At 47.7% G+C, this 18174-nt stretch overlaps 1 protein-coding gene across 2 annotated transcripts in view; it reads left to right on the top strand.

Annotated features, from left to right (window-relative positions):
* Nucleotides 1-7191: 7191 nt before the first annotated feature.
* Nucleotides 7192-18174, top strand: part of RIPOR2 (RHO family interacting cell polarization regulator 2) — a 70111-nt gene continuing 59128 nt past the window's right edge. Inside the window, exon 1 of one of the 2 annotated variants that reach the window (XM_075142212.1) lies at nt 7192-7536. In XM_075142212.1, coding sequence (XP_074998313.1) covers nt 7476-7536 — 61 coding nt within the window. In that variant the 5' untranslated portion in view covers nt 7192-7475. The remainder of the gene's footprint in view (nt 7537-18174) is intronic. The other variant, XM_075142213.1, reaches the window with a different exon arrangement.

Below are 18174 nucleotides of genomic sequence, written 5' to 3'. Positions count from 1 at the left end.
ACACTGTGCTGGTTGGAGCTGGAAGAGGCAAAGAAGACTAGGGAAGAAGGCCAACTCCTGAACTCCTTCCAGCAGCTGGAGAAACTGGAAATGGTGTACAAAATGAAGAGCGGTAAAGGCCCCAAAACTGAATAGTCTGCAAGAAGAATTAATTTAATGTGAAGGAGAGGCATTCATCTACAGGCATCATTTGTTTGACAGTGTGACCTGGCAGTCTAAAATAAATGACCCAGAGCTTTCACTCCATTTCTAATAGTCTACCTAGAGGGAAAGAAAAGGGAACTCTTATCTTTATGGAAATATTACTGAAATATTGCTGTGAATCAACTTGCAATATACTTTGCCTGGGATGGAAGACGCACAGCTGAACAACGAGATTAATTTCTTCCCTGTATTTCCTCCAACAGCCAAGAAAATTACTGTTGGGGAAAAAATGTTTGATTAACAAACAATATGTTAGAGAAAATTGGGAAGGTCTTGTGGCTTTGGCATAGGCATTAAAAGATGGCATAGACCTCTTTTGTCAATTTTAGAATTTGTTCAAGTTGGTAAAAAGATTATATAATTGATGTGTAACCCTTAGTAAGACATAAGGTTTTGATGCTTAGCAGGATTGAGCGTATTTGTTGGTTATGCTGGGGGTAGCATCAGCTCGTTTGTGTGTTATTATGGTATGCAGACTGCTTCTCTTTAGCAATTTATGGAGACAATCTGAAATACTTCTGAGAGAAACTCATGGGATTTAATCATCAAAGGATGAAAAATCCATCATCTATTCTTTGCTGATGATAATGACCTCACTGTATCACAGAGGAATAGGTGTGAAAATAACTAGGAAGAAAGAATGAAGGCAAAAGCAACCAGACGTGAAGATTTCTTACAGAAGGACAAAGATAGTAGGGATATTTAACTTGGTTAAAACAGCAAAGATATTCCCATCCCAGCCAAGAGCCACTGGAATGTGCTGAACCCCTCAAGCAGTGGGACAACTTAGCACTCAGCTAAGTGTCACCAAGAAATAAATCTAACAAGTAGAAATCCAGCATTACTCAATAGCTGCTCTAGTAAAATAACATTGAGCCTAACCTCAAGAGATCCCCTACTCCCACTGCCCTTCCCTAAGGCAGAATCAACTGTTCTTATATTATTCCCAGTAGCTACTTGTCTACTCTGTTCTTCAAAAGCTCTACAGATGCTTTGTAAGTTAAAGCAGCACTCTGGTTCACTCAGCACTGACTCACCTAAGCACTCGCTTTTGCTGCTTCACTGTCTTGACTATTAGGAAGTTTTTTTTCCTAACTTGCTTCTTCCTAGTTTCTGCTAGTTTGCTACCTAATTTGCTTCCTAATTTGCTTCCTCCATTCTGCAGTCTAAGTCCATGACTCCTTGTGCACCACAGAGGTGGAGAAGAGGACTTGAGGACTACTCTTATCTCCTGTATTCATCTTCTCTCCCTCAAATGAAGTGGTTCTGGTTCCTCCTATGTTTTCCTTAATTTCCTCTTTTCCAGCCCTCTGAGCAGTCTGCTCGCTCCCCTCAGGACTGTCACCAAACAGTCTCTATCCTCCTTGAACTGAGATGCCTGAAAACCGTGTCCTGCCTTGGCAGAGACCTTGCTAATCCCAACCACAGTGACCGAATTACTTCGTGTCTCTGCTTTTGATCACACCTGATGGCAAGTTGTCTGCTGTTTTCAGGTGTTATTGCTGAATCCCGTTTGGCTGCCTCCAGCCTCCTTTCTGAAAACGTGCTACTTAAGCAGCCATCCCTCATCCAACTCAGAGGTTGATTATTTTTGCTTGAGCATAGTACTTCACAGCTCGCTCTCTCACATTTAATTTTTTCCAGACCACTTCTCCAGTTTGCCAATATTAGCTTGAATTTTGATTCTGTCCTCCACTGTACGTATACTCCTGGGCAGTCTGCTATTTGCAATTGTAATGAGTGTGGTCATATCCATTCTATCATCTAGGATATTAAAGGATATATTGAATAATACCAGATCCAAGGCTGAGCCCTGCAAAATCACACTTGAGCATTTTCTTTTCTTTTGATAATGAACCACTGGGAGCTACTTACTGAGTACAATTTTCAAGATTATATTCATTCTGTAGAGGTTTCATCCAGGATGGTTTGCTTCCTCCCTTTGAATTGAAATAGTATTTCACTATGAGAAGGTAATGATTTACTTTCATAGGCCAAGTGATACTGGAATGAAAAATGGCATAAGAGAGCAGAAGAAGAAAGCCAAAGTCATCTTTGATGGGTCTGGTGGGATGTGCTAGGTGTTGTGGATTGCAGTGACATGCCTGAATGGACACACATACAACTCACCTCCAGGGCATGTGATGGGTTCACTGCTCACAACATGGCGGGGAACATGAAGGGAGACAGCAGAGCACCAACAACACGTGTGTCGTGGTTCCTGCTCACTGCGATGTGCGTGTCCACTGCGGCATTGAGTACAAGGCTGTGCGCAGACCTCCCCCCAAGCCCCCAAACCGAGGTGTCCAAGATGGACATGGACACCAGTTGGGCTAGGGGAGCCAGCCTGTGGTTCTCCAGCCACCATGGCTTTTGCATAGCTCAAGTCCATTGAGCTACATCCCAAATTGGCATCATGGCCTCCCTGGCACAAAAGTTCAGCTTTCAGAGGCCAGCTCATACACCCAGCTCGTCTCCACCATCTAACGCAGTATGGGGGTTCTCGGAAACCACTGTCCTCTCCTCTAGGTGAGCGGTTCCTGGAGCCTGCCCTTTTTTCAGCTCTCCAAAATGCACGGTGTGTGTTTTATAGCCTCATGAAGATTTGTGCACAGGGCTCCTAAGGTCTGTGAAGCTTTGTGGAGGGAGTCATGCCTTCTACCATCCTGGCCTGCTGACTCTTCTCCCGGACATTAAGAGGGAGAATTTCTCCCAGGTTTTCTCTGGAACTGAATAACCCTATTTAAAAAAAAAAAAGAGCTTAGTTTTTGGGGAAAAAAGTGCAAAAAGTTTCAAGAGTTGGCAAAGAAAAAATTATACTAAGCTCGGTCAGTCACTGACATAGACTGTCTATACATAGTCCTTGTAACTTGCAAGTGAGTTAACAACTAGACAAGTTATTGTAACTCCATCCTTCAAGTTTCTAAGGAGGATGTTTACCAGGAAAACTGAAACTGCAGCAATATCCAGAGCAAAACTTTTACAAGTACTCTAAATCCATGTGAACATCCCCTTTCCCAACTGACCAGTAACTGGTGTCAACCACCTTTTCCTATGTCCTCCTTCATACTGCCTCCACCTTAGGGTCATCTGCCCTTCCTTTATTTCTTTTTTCCCTCCTTATTTTCCATGTAGATTATCCCCTGCAATGCAATCTTCACCCCTAAAATAGTCCCAGAACGAAGTAGGGGACTAACTAAGCCTTTGAGACACAACTGGCTGTATGTATCTTGGCAATCCTCCTTGCACTGGAGCAGAAGGAGACGTGAATAGGGCAGGAGGTGTTTAAGACACCTCCCTTCTGCACCAGCATAGCAGGGCAGAAAAGGGCCGACTCATCTCCTCTGCTGCCTGTGGGGATGTTGGTAATTTCAAGTAGGGATGAAGTAGAACAACTCTATCCAACACTGCTAAATGGCACAATTTTTTACACCTCTTTTTCGTTAAGAATGTGTTGGCTTTTAGTCCCATATCTGAAGATAAAACATCAGATTTTTCTCCCGGGTCAGAAATTCTAATAAAGTAAGTTTCAGGGAAAGAAGAGTAACGTTGGGGTGATTTAAAGGAGCTGTTCTAAAAGCTGCCTCCTCTTGCCTGATCCACCCTTGTTTTTGACATTTCCCCAGCCTCCCCCACTTTTTGTTGACAGGTTCTTAGAGGATGGGTGGTGGCTTTTTGTGAGAGCAGCATCAGATGTGGTTACATGAAAAACACGCACATGAGAGCTTTGCAGTGACTGCAAAATTGATTCGGGTTTTTTTTTTTGTGTGGAGTGGGGCTCCATTAGCCAACAGGTGAAAAGAAAGGTTACTGTGTTTTGGAACAGCTTAACAAGAATGAGATAAAATTACTTCTTGTGGGTACAGAGGGAAAAAAAAAGCTGAGATGCTACAAAATAAAGCAGGAAGGAAGCCACTTCGTTGGGCTGGATGGCTGAGATCAGTAAACAGCAAAGACATGGGCATGCAAACTGGCAGGGCAAAATTATGCTGCCCCAAATGCAAAGATGGGGCAGGGAGAAGGAGGGCCCGGGCATCCCTGCGAGGTGGGACGTTTTTGTCCGTATTAACTTAACCCGTCTCGAGGGAAGGAGCACGGTGCTCCCCTGGGGGACGGGTTTCTGGAGGAACGTCTCACGCTGTGGGCGAGCAGGTGAGGCTGCCGTCAAGGGACGATGTGGCAAACGGGAACGAATCAAAGCGACTCCTCTTTGTGCATCTGCAATGGAGGCTGAGTCATTACCATTCATCACCAGCCCGGCTGGTGTGTTCATTCTGGTGACAGTTGTTTTCGGGAGAGAGGACAGCTTTTGATGCCTTTTAGTTCCCAAAAATAAAAGAAAAAAGGGCTGTGAAGGTAACAGGCATCCGGAGAGGCTGACTGAAAACACTGGATAAGGAAATAACTTTAAGTCCCAGGGAAATGCAGCACAAAAGGGAGCTGCCACAATAATGAGGACAGTGTGGCTTGCTCCTTCGTGTTTCTGAAGGAAGCAGTAAGTGGCTAAAACTTCCCAGGCTCGATTTACAAATGAGCTGTCATTGCAGGGCAACGCAGGAAAGTTAGCATTGCTCTTGCAGGGTATTTTCTCCGGGTTTCTTCCTGCTAGGCTGGCTATGTATTTTGAGTCATTTGCCTCTGTATGTATAACATCGCTAATCTTACGACTTATTCAAATCAAGCCCAAAAAACTTCCTCAGCAGGAACAGCGAAGCCTCTTCTGGCCCACGCTGGTGCTCAGAGACTGACGTGCTCCACAGCACCCATTGACTTTACAAGGGGCTCAAGATTTCTCCCATCCACCTCCTGCTATTTCAAGGAAACCATACAGCAGCGGCTGCCCATTGCCAGGAGCCGCTCTTGCCGGGAAGTTTTCACGCGAGGTACACCGTGTGACTGCCTTTCCTTCAGCACTTCTCCTTTCCCTCACCCCTGGCAACCTTCTCACGCGTTGGCCCTGCCAGGCTCTGCAAGCTCAGCGGTTTCCAGCTCTGACCTCGGGTGTGCTTTAGGAGGCAGCGCCCAGAGGCATGCCATCCCCCTGCGTCGGCATCCCCTCCCTCCACATCGGTGCTTTTCCTCTGCAGCTTTCACATCTCCATCTTCTTGTTCTTCTCACACCTCTCGCCTTTTTCTTACTGATACCCTCTTCTGCTCTGTTTCCCCTCATCACCCTGTAATGGCATTTCTCTCTTTTTACCACTGTCTTCATCTACTCACGACCATGGCAGGAGGGCCTTACTGAGGCAGAGGGACTCTCCCGTTGAGCGCAATAGTGCAGCTACCACCTAATCAGAGATGGTCATTGCCTGAAGAAATCACTTCAAATAAGCAGGGCAGGAAAAAGGGCGAGCGGGAAGTCTAGAAAGGAAAAGTGACTTCCCCATGCCTGTCCAGCGGGGCCAGAAACAAGTCCTCTCTTTTACCTGTTGGGCCAAACTGTCGTCTTTACTCCGCAGGGACTTAAGCAAGTGTAATTTTAAAGGAAAGCAAAGCAAAGCAAGAGAGGTGCTTTTTAGGAATGGAGTTCCTCAAGGGGTCTTGCTGCTGCGGCAAAAGAACAACCAGGCAGTCAAGCCACACCACCCCACCAAAATCCATTCCTAGGAAGCTCTTGGCTTTGGCCACATCCACCTAGGAAAACACAGCTTCCCAGCCCCAGCAAGGCAGCAGCCCCCAGGTTGCACGGCCGAGACGCCCAGCGTGACAGCGAGGGAGAGGCACGAGCTCCGCGGGATGCAGTGCCGCTTTCCTGGGGCCGGGAGGCACTTTACCCTGCACACAGGGGAAGGCTGCGCTCGAGCTGCAGAGGGGATTTTCACCTTCCTACGATGACCGAAGTGCTGCCACAGGATTTGCTACAGGAGCTAATGAACATGGCTCTAAGGCCTGGGCTGGGGTTAGGTCAGGTGCTCCAGATGGACCTGTCTCGTCTTCTGTCTTGTCTTCTCCATCTGGACTAGTTCAAGTTGTCCACTGCCGAGGAGACCAGGTGTCTCCATTTTCAGCCCTGCAGAAACCCACTGGTAAAGCTTTAAAAAACAAAGCCATAACAATTAGAGATGAGCTCATTATATCTGCTTGTGACCCATCTACCGGAAGCTGTAGCCAACACCGCTGCTGTGCTGGGAGTCTCGCTTTCAAGGGTGTGGCGACACATGCAACTACTAGACTGAGTAATCAAAACTCAGTACAGGTTTACTGTCATTACAGCCTAACTTCTGATAGCAGAGATGTGAGGGACTACGGGTGCTAGGCCCCACGCCTGTGCGTGCCCATGAATATCGTCTGAGTGGTCCGACGACGTCAGCAGGACTGTGCAAGGCTCAGACATTACCTGAAGCCCAAATGTATTTTTGTGCAAGTCTAGAGCAAGTTAGTCTGTAGGCATGGTCCTCTCATAAACTGAGAGATCTGGCAGGAGGGAGTCAACTTGCTTTATCAAATTCAGAAAATGCAGCTGCTGAAGGGACCAGTGTGATGCAGAATTAGTGGCAGGGATACTAAAATAATGTGCCTGTTATTGACAGAAAGCGAGTTTTACTTTGATGTTCTTATATTGTTCACCCGATCATCAGGAAGGTACTTAGGTTTGGTAACGCACCAAAGATGGTGACTCGGGAAAGCCTAACTGCAAGAATCACGTCCTTGCTAGGGCATCTGCCCATGAGACAACTCGTGTCACATATGGCTCTCCAGCTTGTCCACATGTCCATTGTCGTGGGTCACCCCAGCGTGGGTGGGAACGTGCTGTCGCTGCTGCCGTGCTAAATGAAAAATAACATCCTGTGAACACATGGCACCGAGAGAGCCCGGGGGGGTTACTCTGGTCAAACTGTCCCTGGGGCGAAAGCGAGCTCTCTGCAGACCGAGCAGGGCGAGTTGTTCCCCGGCTCTCCCTCTGCCACCAGAAAAGATTCACATTCATATGCAAAACCCCTACAGCCCAGGCTGACAGGGCTGCCGCTGCGCAGCGGCATTCGAGGCGACAGGGCAGGGTGCGTGCTGAGCCCGTCCTGCCTGCCTCTGCTCTCAAAAACAACTTCTCTCTCAGCAGTGAGGACACCCCACCTCAAAACTCATCTCAAAGGCTGTCCGTAAAAACAAGAAGCGGTATTCATATGAATGAGACTATTTTCGTAAGTGCAGATGCGGAAGCTGTTACCACCAAAATGTTTAGGAAACTGGTGAAAGGAAATAGTCGAGCTGTAGCGTAGGAACCAGTTCAAGCCCTCGGCTCTGGCTGCTCCCCGAGCTGCGTCCTCGCCACGATGCAGCACGCCCAAGAAGATCCGACTGCACCCGGAGAAGAAGATGATGCCTTTGGGGAAGGTAAAGTCATCTTTTATTAAACTAACCCTCCTCCTACACAGACTAGAGACCGGTTTCTAGCTTGGGTGGAATTTCTTGGGTAAATCTGAAGTTGTCTATGGGCTCCAAGGTCACAGGGTGACGAGACTTTCTTTTTCTCCTAAGAGAATGGAGAACAAAAGCACCCCAGATAGATACAATAAAAATAACTTTCACGCTGGTTCAGCAGCTTGCTTCCTCAGCAAGGAGGTTACTGCAGAAGAAGAAAGCTGGGGGGACACAAGTGTGTTTTCTACAGTGGCTGCAGTATGCAAAGTAGCGCGTTGGGCATTCAACACCGCAGGTGCAGCTGTCGTTGAAGTAGTAGAGGCTCTTTACAGGGGCTAAAGGCGACTTGCTACTTAAATCATCTGAGCAAGATTATCCGCCTCCTCTCCGACTGCCACAACCCAGGGCACAGAGGCAGTGCCATAGCTTCTTATCCCTAAAACTTTCTGCCGGAGCTTGATTCCTCACTGCTTGCATCCTGTGCCGCCGTTTACGCGTGTACTGAGTGCTACCCCGTCAAAATAGAGGCAGATGAGACGACCCAGAGGAGGAGGAAGAATCTGGCCCACGGTGTCTAATTTCTGCCGTTGCTCTCTGCTCCCCTTTGCACTCGAGCAGGGGCCAGGGAGAGAACTTGCTCATGCAAATCTTCTCCCGGCCCCCAGCCCTCCGCAGTTTCCAAGGGAGTTGAAGGCACAAAGAGCTGCCTGGATCCGCTCCAAAGACCGTGAACCTTTAAACTCACTTTCAGCACAGCTTCAGCAAACCTCATTTAAACAAAGCTCAGCTGCGGTTGGTATGGAAAACTTAGCAGTGAATAGCGCCAAATCAAGTTATCTGAGCCTCAATGAAAGGCATCAACACAGGAAAGAAAGCAGCTTCAGTGATGTACTGTCTGTATTCAAATACATTTCTCACGTATATATGCCCCCACTCCTCATCCTGTGTTCCAATCTGGGCTCAGAAGGGCAATGGATTTGCAGAAAGGACAAGTCAGAGCATTTGCATTCAGGAAAAAATCCTGATAGTCCAGGGAGGACCTGATGCCACTGGGCAAATCACCTGGCATTGAAAGTACCCTCTTGCGTTGCCTGCATCCTGCCCCCACATGGGTGGATGCTGCTTCTCAGGACAACTGACTCGATATGGGCATGTTTGAGTGCTCCGAAGAGCCAGTGGGATTTAGGCTTCCTTGCTGTTTCTGAAACGTCTAGCCTATGTTTCTTAATCAGAAACGTAGGAGGGAAGGAGAGGAATGTGTGCAGGTTATTTGACATTTATATTGTATTATCTGAAGGGAAAGATACAGAGCTTAAGAAATCCTTTCCAGCCTCTCAGCTAAGTTGTTTCTGGCAGGGCTGATCCAGCAACAGCTAGAGGAGGCTGGCTTTTCAAAGGCAGGAACATTTTAAAAACCTCTCCATGACCCTGCTTGGAGCAGGATATTGGACTAGATGATCTCCTGAGGTCCCTTCCCACCTGAGTTATCCTACCAGCCTATGAGTTGGTGACAGCCCCTTCAATTCATCTGCGTGTAGCCAGGAAGAAATCTACCCCAGCTGCTCTTTCGGCTAGAGGGTCTGTTGGCTCCCAAACCTGCTGCTGGAAAGCCCAAACAACATAGGCACAGTGCTAGCCTTCCCCTTCAGTCCCCTCTCCTCTCTTTTGAACGGGTTAGCAGGGAAACATTAACTTTTTGGCTGCTATTTCTGGAGCAGTGTTGACCCTGGACAACCCAGCACGCTCCCCAGGGCTGGGTGGGATGCGAGCGAGGAGGAGCAGTGCCTGTTTCGGTCACAGGGCAGCCCCCACCCTGCTCACGCTGCAGACACCTAGGCACCAGCCAAAACTTAGTAGCAGATTTTCGGGCCAGATGGAGGCATTTGTCAGGTGCTGAACTCCGACTCCCAGCTCAGCATGGGTGTGGGCTTTTTTTGGTTAGTTTTCCACATCTGGCTTCATTTGGAAAGCGGTGATGGCAGATCTCCCATCCACCTTTTTAACTTGTCCCAATGGTTAGCCACTGTCACAGTTAAAGGTAGCTACATCTTACTTCTTCTAGTGTTGCTGTGTCTACTTTTTTGGAGTTTGTTGCCCTCTTGTCCAGGAGAGCAAAGAACTCACTATTGCTTTTTTTTATATATATATATATGTCTCATATAACTATCCACAAACTGTATTCAGACTGCTCTTACCCTTTGCCAAGCAGACTGTTATCAATGACTGTTTCTTTATAAAATGCGAGTTTTAATCTTTTAAGCATTTTCATGGTTCTTCTTGGGACCATTCCCTTGGAGATGTGGACAACATCATGGAGCCCACCGCTCCAAAACTGTTACACCAGGAACAAATCCAGAAGTTATATGATCTGTTCACTCATACTTTATAAATATATATGTATATATATATCAGGATCAGTTCAAGGATGAGCTAATATGTACAAGGGCTGCTTGAGTCCTTTTGGGTCCCAGCATCACATGAGGGTCTCCTCTTTCTCAGATCTTTCTCTATAATCCTCAAGTCTTTCAGTGACAAAATTTCTCAGAGCAGGGCCAACACTATCCCATAACTATGGCCTATCATCTCCTTTGCTCCCAGCTATGCCCGTACCAAAACCAGATGAATCAGCTCACTTTCTCAAGTAGCCTGTTCTCGGAGTGATTTACCACTTCCCCAGACATTGTGCCATCTGCATATTCAGCCAGTCACTATTTAAAGTTCCCTTTCAGGTCACTGACATAAAAAGAGTTAAATCCCATAGGGATGGAACGAATCTGTGCAGGTCCTCGCTAGAAACTGGTATCCCTGATGATTCCTCAGCTGGGTTACATCTGTCATTTGGACTTGATTTGGACTCATTCAGCATGTCCCAAATTGACCTACTCCATTTCAAGTTTCTTAGTCAAGACCTCATGCAGTACCAAGTCTTATTTCTTACAAAAGTCCAAGTACACTATCAACACAATTATTTTCTATAAAACCCTAATGAGTGCCACTGATGGTATTCCGTCTCCTTTAATTTTGCTTATATGACTCCTACATCAGCTATTCCGTAACGAGGCCAGGACCACTGCCAGGCTATCGCACCGTTAGTGACACAACATTAACTTATAGCTTTCTGGAAATCCTCTGGTGTTTCAAGTTTTTTGACAAAATTAGCAAAGAGCTCCTTGGATAGCTCTTTTCAAAGCTATAGTTTAAAAACCTCCTTTGGGAAAGATGAAAGGAAAAAATATTTTCCCATTGATATAGACCGTAAGCTGGCACTGATATTTTCCCACATGCAAACAAAAACATTTGTTGAAAACTTCAGCTTTCTGCACCATCATTGATAATTCCACCATTTCCATCTACTTATGCTCCAATAGCATCGTTTTTCCTTATTGTACATTGAAAACCCAAGTCACAGAGCTGGGTGTGGCAAGCTATAGTATACATATCTTCATGAAAAATCAGGCTGACTCTTGCAATAGCTATTCAAAGCCCGAAAATGTTCATCCTCAAAGGAAATCTGTTGTTAGTTAATTTTCTTGTTTTCTAATAACAACCTTGCACTTACATTGTGCTATCTCCTTCAAAGGATCAGCGGAGACTTTGCGAATGACTCTGCTTAGGTTCAGTGAAGCGCAACTCCCTCTCCTCTGCAACGCGGCCATCCTTTAACAGGGCACAGCTGTAGTACGCACAAGTTTAGAGAAGGAACTATTTTAGCCTCTTGAAAGTACAAGCAGTGATATGTTTCGTTTCTTTTATGGCCTTACTCACTGTGTTAATTCACGGCAAGTGACTTCAGTTAGTCTTACACCTTTGTTAGGTCAAAACACCTACTTTGAGGAAAATGCTTTTTAATTTTTAGTGACTCTCAGTGCCTAAGATTTTGACGTTGTATTTCATTAAAAAGAAATCACTTCCACTAGCAGAAGGCTTCCCCTCATCACTGCAGCCAAAGAGGCGTGGGTTTCCCTTGGGTCTGTCTAAGCTGAGGGAGCCAGGAAGGCTCCTGTGGATCCCAGGCCCAGGGAGGGAGGGAGATTTGGGCACAAGTCAGTTCTTTTGGGAGACCTTGGTTTGCCCCAGGAGGAGAGCTGAGCACTCACACAGAGGTCTTGGACCGGGGCCGGGGGCTTGGCACAGCAGGAGCTCCTAGATCAATGCAGACACATCCAAGCACAGAGTTTGCAAGCACTCAGCAAACACGGCAAGCATATGCGTCCAGGCATTTCGTTAGCAGTGATCAACGTATCCAGACTGAGAATGCACAGGAGAAATAGAAATTTGACTGTGATTTATTGCAGATCTTTTCATACAGCTGCTCCACGCCAACCTCTCCTCACATCTCCACCTCCCGTCTCCTGTATGTGCCCTCTGGTTGTACCCGTGGTAACCATGACCTGCCTCTCAGGCCAGAGCCGACACAAAATCCCATCCATGTTTCCGAAGCATGGGGAAAAAAAAGCAAAGCTGTCTTTTTCGTAACTTTCAGTAAATAAGTGCATGCTCCAGTTCAGTAGACCAGAGACCTGCTTTAGATGGTGTCAGAGTCCCAGGGCCCTCTCCTTGCCCAGGACTGACACGCTGCTAGGGCACACAGACATGCTCCAGCACTGCCACCCATCAAGGCCCCTAGCACAACAGTAACTGCATCAAACTTTTAAGGTATGCTTCAAAGATGTACCAGATGCCTTTACATCCTTGTAAAGCCTGCCTACCCTTTTTAAGAGAGAAAAGAGTTTTAGCTCTGGGGTTTGGGATCAGCTTTGAAGCTTAGCTGAAACGAAAGGTAGCTGCTGTTCATGGTTATGTGCACCACCTGGTGTATTGTAACATAGCTGATGATGTTAGAGAAAACTGAGGATGAAGTCTTGGATGTTAACTTAAAGTTGAGACATACTCTTTATTCAGCAAGAGCTCAGGTTAAGCAACCTTTCTCTTCCTCTAAAGCAATACAAGACGCTATGCTTTCCTCGGACATAGAGCTGCAGTGACTTGTCTAAAAGTCACATGGGGAGATCAATGTCACAGCTTGTCCGTGACCCGCTGGACCAGGCTTCTTTCCATGCCGTAGCTAGCCAGCCGCTCACCCGCCACCCCCAGCCCCGCTCTGGTGAGAGCCAGCTCGTGTATGTCCCCTCCCCACAGAGCGCATCAAACATGCAACTTTAAGCAAATTATGTCTTCTAAGGATATTCATGTGTACACATCAGTACGGTATTCCAACAGATGTCTACCTAAGAGTTATACAGAGACACCGTTTTTCCTATGTTTTCACCCCAAACAGAGTTTGACATGTCTACTTTTTCCAGCATACGAGTGCCTAATACCTGAGAAGGCTGTATAAAGATGAGCAGCCTTGTGATGTATTAAGCATGGGAGCTTCTCCTCCCTGACTGCTGGGAGACTACGGATCATTGTCCTGAAAACGTTTACAGGTCCCACCAGCCCTACCTGTCCTTTCAGCTTATCTTGCGTTCCCAGAGACGGAGAGCACGTGTGCCATACTCACTGCAGCCCAGAGTAAGAGAAGTCTCGTCACTTCATCACCAAGGCAACAGTGTCTGCTTCAACCAGATAGATAGATCGTAGTAAGAGATGTTTGGCCTATAAACTCAGATTGAAGCACCTTTCTCCAAGAGCATGGGCAGACCCACGTAGCGTGCTGGACAAGGACGGCGTGGAAAAGAGGGTGCTCCTTTATGGAGCATTTTTGCTTATTCCTGTTTATGCTAAATGCTTCCGCTCACCTGCTTCTCGCAGCTGCTTCTTTTTGGTTGTGGTCCGTGGGCAGATATAGAGTTATGCAGGCGGGTGAGAGAGCTTTTTGTGGTCAGAGGACTCAGTGCGAGGCGCCCGTCCCCACCCCAGGCGCCCCCACACCGACCCACCCGCAGTGCTCCGGCCCCCCAGCGCTTCCAGCTGTCCTGGGCAGCCAGAGGGCTATTTTTAACAGGGCATCGGGCTCCGTAGTTGAAGCAGAAACGATTGCGTCCATGAGGCCTGAAATTAAAAAAAGATTGACACGAGAGACACTTTCTGCTTTGTTGTCTCCCTATTTTTTAATTAAAGATCTTTGATCTTTTTGTTTTTTCTTTCTTCGTGTCTTAAAGGCAACATGTTTGGTTCGTATTTGTTGACAATATTTCTAGATCACTAATAATAACAACAGCAAGGGGAAAAAACAGGTCAAATAAACAAGTGGCATTTAACCAGCCCTTAGAGAAAAGAGGAAGGTATGTAGAAGCCAGAGAGAAACCACTGATTAGGTGTGCTTGGGCCACCTTCTAGGTTTTCAAAACAAGTGCCTCACCAAAGGCTGAAGCAAAACTGCCTTCCTTTGCACCCTTTTTCCCCCTCCTGTTTTTAGACAGGGTCTTCACAAAGCTCTGTGAAACACAAGCTTTTTGTCGTCCACTCCCATCATTAAAGTCACAAAATAAATGTGCCTTGGCTAGCATGAGCTGGTGGCGTAAACAACTTCACCCCTTTAACAATTCGAGGCACGGCTCAGCCGCCTGTGAAATGAGCTTCCGCCTGCCTGGGTGCTAAAACCAAAGCCTTGTGGTTGATGTACCAAGGGTGTGACAGTCACGAAACAACCGGGTCAGGACGTGCAGAGTTAAAAGGCGAGGAGTGAAAACAATCGAGAACATGAATTAGAGAGAGAGAGGAGAGTAGTCAAGCACTTAACAATGTCACAGAGGCACTAAAAAGTCGATGGTGAGATGATTTTGCAATGGTAGGATTTCTCCTACCTCTCACCATCGCTTGGGGGGGAAGGGGTGTTGTCAGGCCCCACAGAATTTTAAGTCTTGATCTGGCATCCAAGAGCAGGGAAATGGTTTGAAGAGGGGTCCCAGTGTGGCTGCCACCTAAGCAACCCGTCCTTGCTGCTGAAATTCACAGCTCTACCTACAGACCTTCTGCCAAGGAGGGGGGGTGTATGTGTGTGCATTTGCACACCCCAAAAAGATTGGGTGGGGAAGGTGCAGGAAAGCATTTACACTGAGAAGAGCCACTGATATTCCTGTGTCTTTGGCAACTGGATAACAGGTGAAGCAAACCCACTACGGAAATCCTGAGCACAATAGGCTTAACACGGCATAACTTATGGGGGGCTGACGTTGGTTTACTCTGGTCTAATTTCAAGTAGTCTGGAAACTGGAAAGTTCAGAGACCCAGAGTTCGGAAGTGATGCCTAGAGTTTGAATAGTTGGTAAAAGGATAGAAAGACAAAAATTGAGGCAGCAAGAAAGGAAGCCACAGAGAGAGAGGGTGAGAAGAGAAGTGGGATTTTTGGAAAAGCCCCACTGCGACCCAGCCCCTGCCTGACAAAATGGCAGGGGATAAACACATCTGGCTGCACCCAAATTGGGGCAGTTCGAATCACCTCTATTATAACCTTCTCAGCTATTTAGGGTCCTAACTCCTCAAGCTGGTTTCCTTAATAGGCAATTCCCCTTATAGACAACAGTGAGTGTGTGTGGTGTGTGTGTGAGAAGGAGGGAGGGCCGAGGATGGAAACAAGAAGCCCCTCCAGGTGCCAATTCAGAGCATGGAAATTGGGATCCTTTCTTCAACTACCTGCTGGAAGGGCCTGGCTCTCTCCCTGCCCATGGCAGTCCCCTGCTGCTAGCCTGGCATGGCTGGTGCCCGTATGGCAGCATGCACATCCGTAGGGGTGGCTGGTCCCCAGGCAGGGTGACGGGAGGCAGATCCACTGCAGGAGCCAGGTAGCCTCATTTTTGTGACAGCGGGTCCCAGCTAGGAAGCCCTGCAGCAACCACTTACCATTAAAGTGATGGTCTACTTGTACTTTGCCTCTAAACAGGACTCAGTAGCTAGGGTGCTGCCTACACAGAGCCAGGGTTAGGCTCCCCCAGTGCACAGCAGTGCTTTTACTTTTGCCCCACTAACTGCTGGGAAAACTGCCTTCACTTGGTGCTGCCCTGCGGCACGGCGGTGGGGCAGCTCAGCGCCCAGGTTGCCCTTGCAGCATCACTCACTAGACCCATGCCAGGACAACGCCTGGTCTTTACTGCCCACGTCACGGAATTGCATGAGCCTGCCTATAATTAATAACAATCCATCCCATAGAGAAGAAAAGACACTGAAAATACCCCAGCCCCACAAATACTCAAGCCCACAATCCCCTCCCTGACCCAGGTGAAATGACCGCTAAAACCCAAAACTGCCCCAAAAACTCAGACGAAACTGTCTGAGGTGCCTGTAGCATTGCACACAAAGGCTTGCAACACCTCCCCTTTCATCACGCCAGGCTCCTCTCGGGGCCAGCCCTGCCTTCCTGCCCGCCCCACGCCCGGCCCGGGGGGAAGTCGCCTGCAGTGATGAGCTTTTGTGCAAGTGATCCTCTCTTTGTGCCATGCAATACCGGAATGAGAAGCCCCCCGGGCTCCCCTGAGGAGCATGCCTATGGTTCGGGAATGGTGGTGGCCGAGCAGCGATCTGGGAGCTTCCCTGGAGGGGTGTCAGAGCCACCCGCAGCAGGAGGGGGTCAGCCTCTCTGAGGGGCTCGACGGGATGGCTAAAAGCTCTGTGAATATATTGTCATTACCATAGACGTTAAGTTGTCAAGGACTCCTGCAGGACCCTCTTGGAGATGAGCTTATAAAATCTTACATCTTTCCCCTACGGCGCTCTGAAGTTTGTGATTAAGATGCCAGTGGCTAACGAGGCTGGCCAGCATTCAGGCTCCACAGCATAAATGGAGCTTCGTTCGCATCCTTCTCACTTTGCGGTAGCTTGGGGCAGTGGAAGAGCTCTGCTGTGAACATGGATGCGACCTACAAGGCACCATGTTCATTTTAGCAGGGTGGTTGTGACTGTGTAGATGTGCAGTTTGCCAACCGAGGCTCCCTGTAAGTCTCGGAGTCCTGCTCGCTGGGTTTTCTTACTGGAGAAGGAAAAAGAAAAAGATAGGACAGGGCCCAGGTAATGTCACGGAGCTAACAGAGGTAGCACCGAGCAAGTGAGATGTTTTACTGTCTCAAATATTACCCGCCGACCAGAGGTCATCGCAATTTCTTAATGGTGGTGATGTAAAAAGCAGAGAGTGCACAGCCTGCTTCCTCTAGGGATTCCTTGAATTATGGGGTGGCATCTGGAGAATCTGTCTGATTTGTAAATTGAACAATTTGAGTTACATTGGGACTGATAACGTGCAGCCTTCACACTGAACTAACAGATTTCCTTCTCTTGAGCGTCTTGCAGAAAGGAGAGATTTTGCAGATGTAGATAGATTTGGAGCTAGCTGGTGTCTCTGAGTTCCTCCTACAAACACATGCAAGAAGTGCCACACCAGCAATACTAGCATACATTTAACAAGTGAAGCCCTTTTTTTATTGAGAGGGGTGGGAATGTTGAAAAGGCTCCATATAAAAACGTTCTCAAAGCGAAACGAAGCCACCGGACGAGCAGAACCCACCAGCACTGCTGAGCTCAGCTCTGGAGTTGGATGGCTATAGCTTTTTTTTTAATTTTCCCATGGAAAAGCAGGCAGCTCGGGAGGTCCCGATCTGCTCTGCCTCTCCTGTTGCTCTGGGGAGTTTCCTGCCCTTTCTATTCCTGATGCCTCTTGTGAGCCAAGGAAGAGTTAGCTTAATCAGCAACACCAGCCACTGATTAGTGCCAAGCTGTTGTCATTAATCACTTCAAAAATCACTGCGCTGAAAATAGTACCCAGGGTCATATGTTCAAAAACTGGTGTGGTTTAACTGGTGTCATTTAACCTCAGCCACAAAGCCAGGCCACACTCCTGGAGAAACACTATATTTCTTTTCTTTACATTACATGTAATTTGTGATTTTTTAATTCAAATCCACTCTCAGCCCCAGTGACATGGCACAAAAAGCTGCTTTTCGCTTTTCTTAGAGGAAATGGCTGCTGCGAGTGGTTAAACACCTCCAGGTGAAAGGCAGGCTGGACCAACAAGCAACCTGCATCCCCCCAAAAGATGCATAAGGATACTGGCCTGAGGGTTTGGTCGCGAACTTCTCCGTGCTGTGGACCCCCACCCTCCTTTGGAATCTCAGTCCAAATATTTGGCAGATGCACTTGGGGCTCATTACGTTACAGAGGCAGCGTGTTCATTGCGCTCCCCCGAATGGCATTCTGTGTGCGCTGCACTTGTTTTATATTTGCTATATTTAAGCCATAGAAATATGCGCTGATGAGGAAAAGAGGGCTGTGGCGGTATCTTGGAGGCGGGAAGGGGATGCAAATCATTTCTCAAAGCTGCGGCCCTGGTCCTCTGTGCAGAGCTGTGGCCCAGGAGAAGAAGAGAGGAGTGCGGTCAGCTCGGGTCGCTGGCCACATTGAGGACCCGCTGGCTCACCCGTACTGCTGTCCATCTGGAAATGCTTTCAGGGCAACTCTGGTTTTATACTAGCATAACTGAGGATGGAAATTGCTTGGAGCCTTTGCCCCAGAGGACTCTTCCCAGGTTTCTAATATGAAACTGCCACATTCGGACCATGCAGGAATACAGGTGTGCAGCGCTGCAGGGTTCGTACGTGGCACTTGATTTTGCAACTTGTCTGGCATTATTTGCTCCTTTCCCTCCACCCCAGCCTTTGCATCCTTCTCCTACCTGACCAT

The sequence above is a fragment of the Calonectris borealis genome, chromosome 2 (assembly GCF_964195595.1).
Source record: "Calonectris borealis chromosome 2, bCalBor7.hap1.2, whole genome shotgun sequence".
NCBI classification, from domain to species: domain Eukaryota; kingdom Metazoa; phylum Chordata; class Aves; order Procellariiformes; family Procellariidae; genus Calonectris; species Calonectris borealis.
This window is presented reverse-complemented; position numbering and strand designations above follow the sequence as displayed.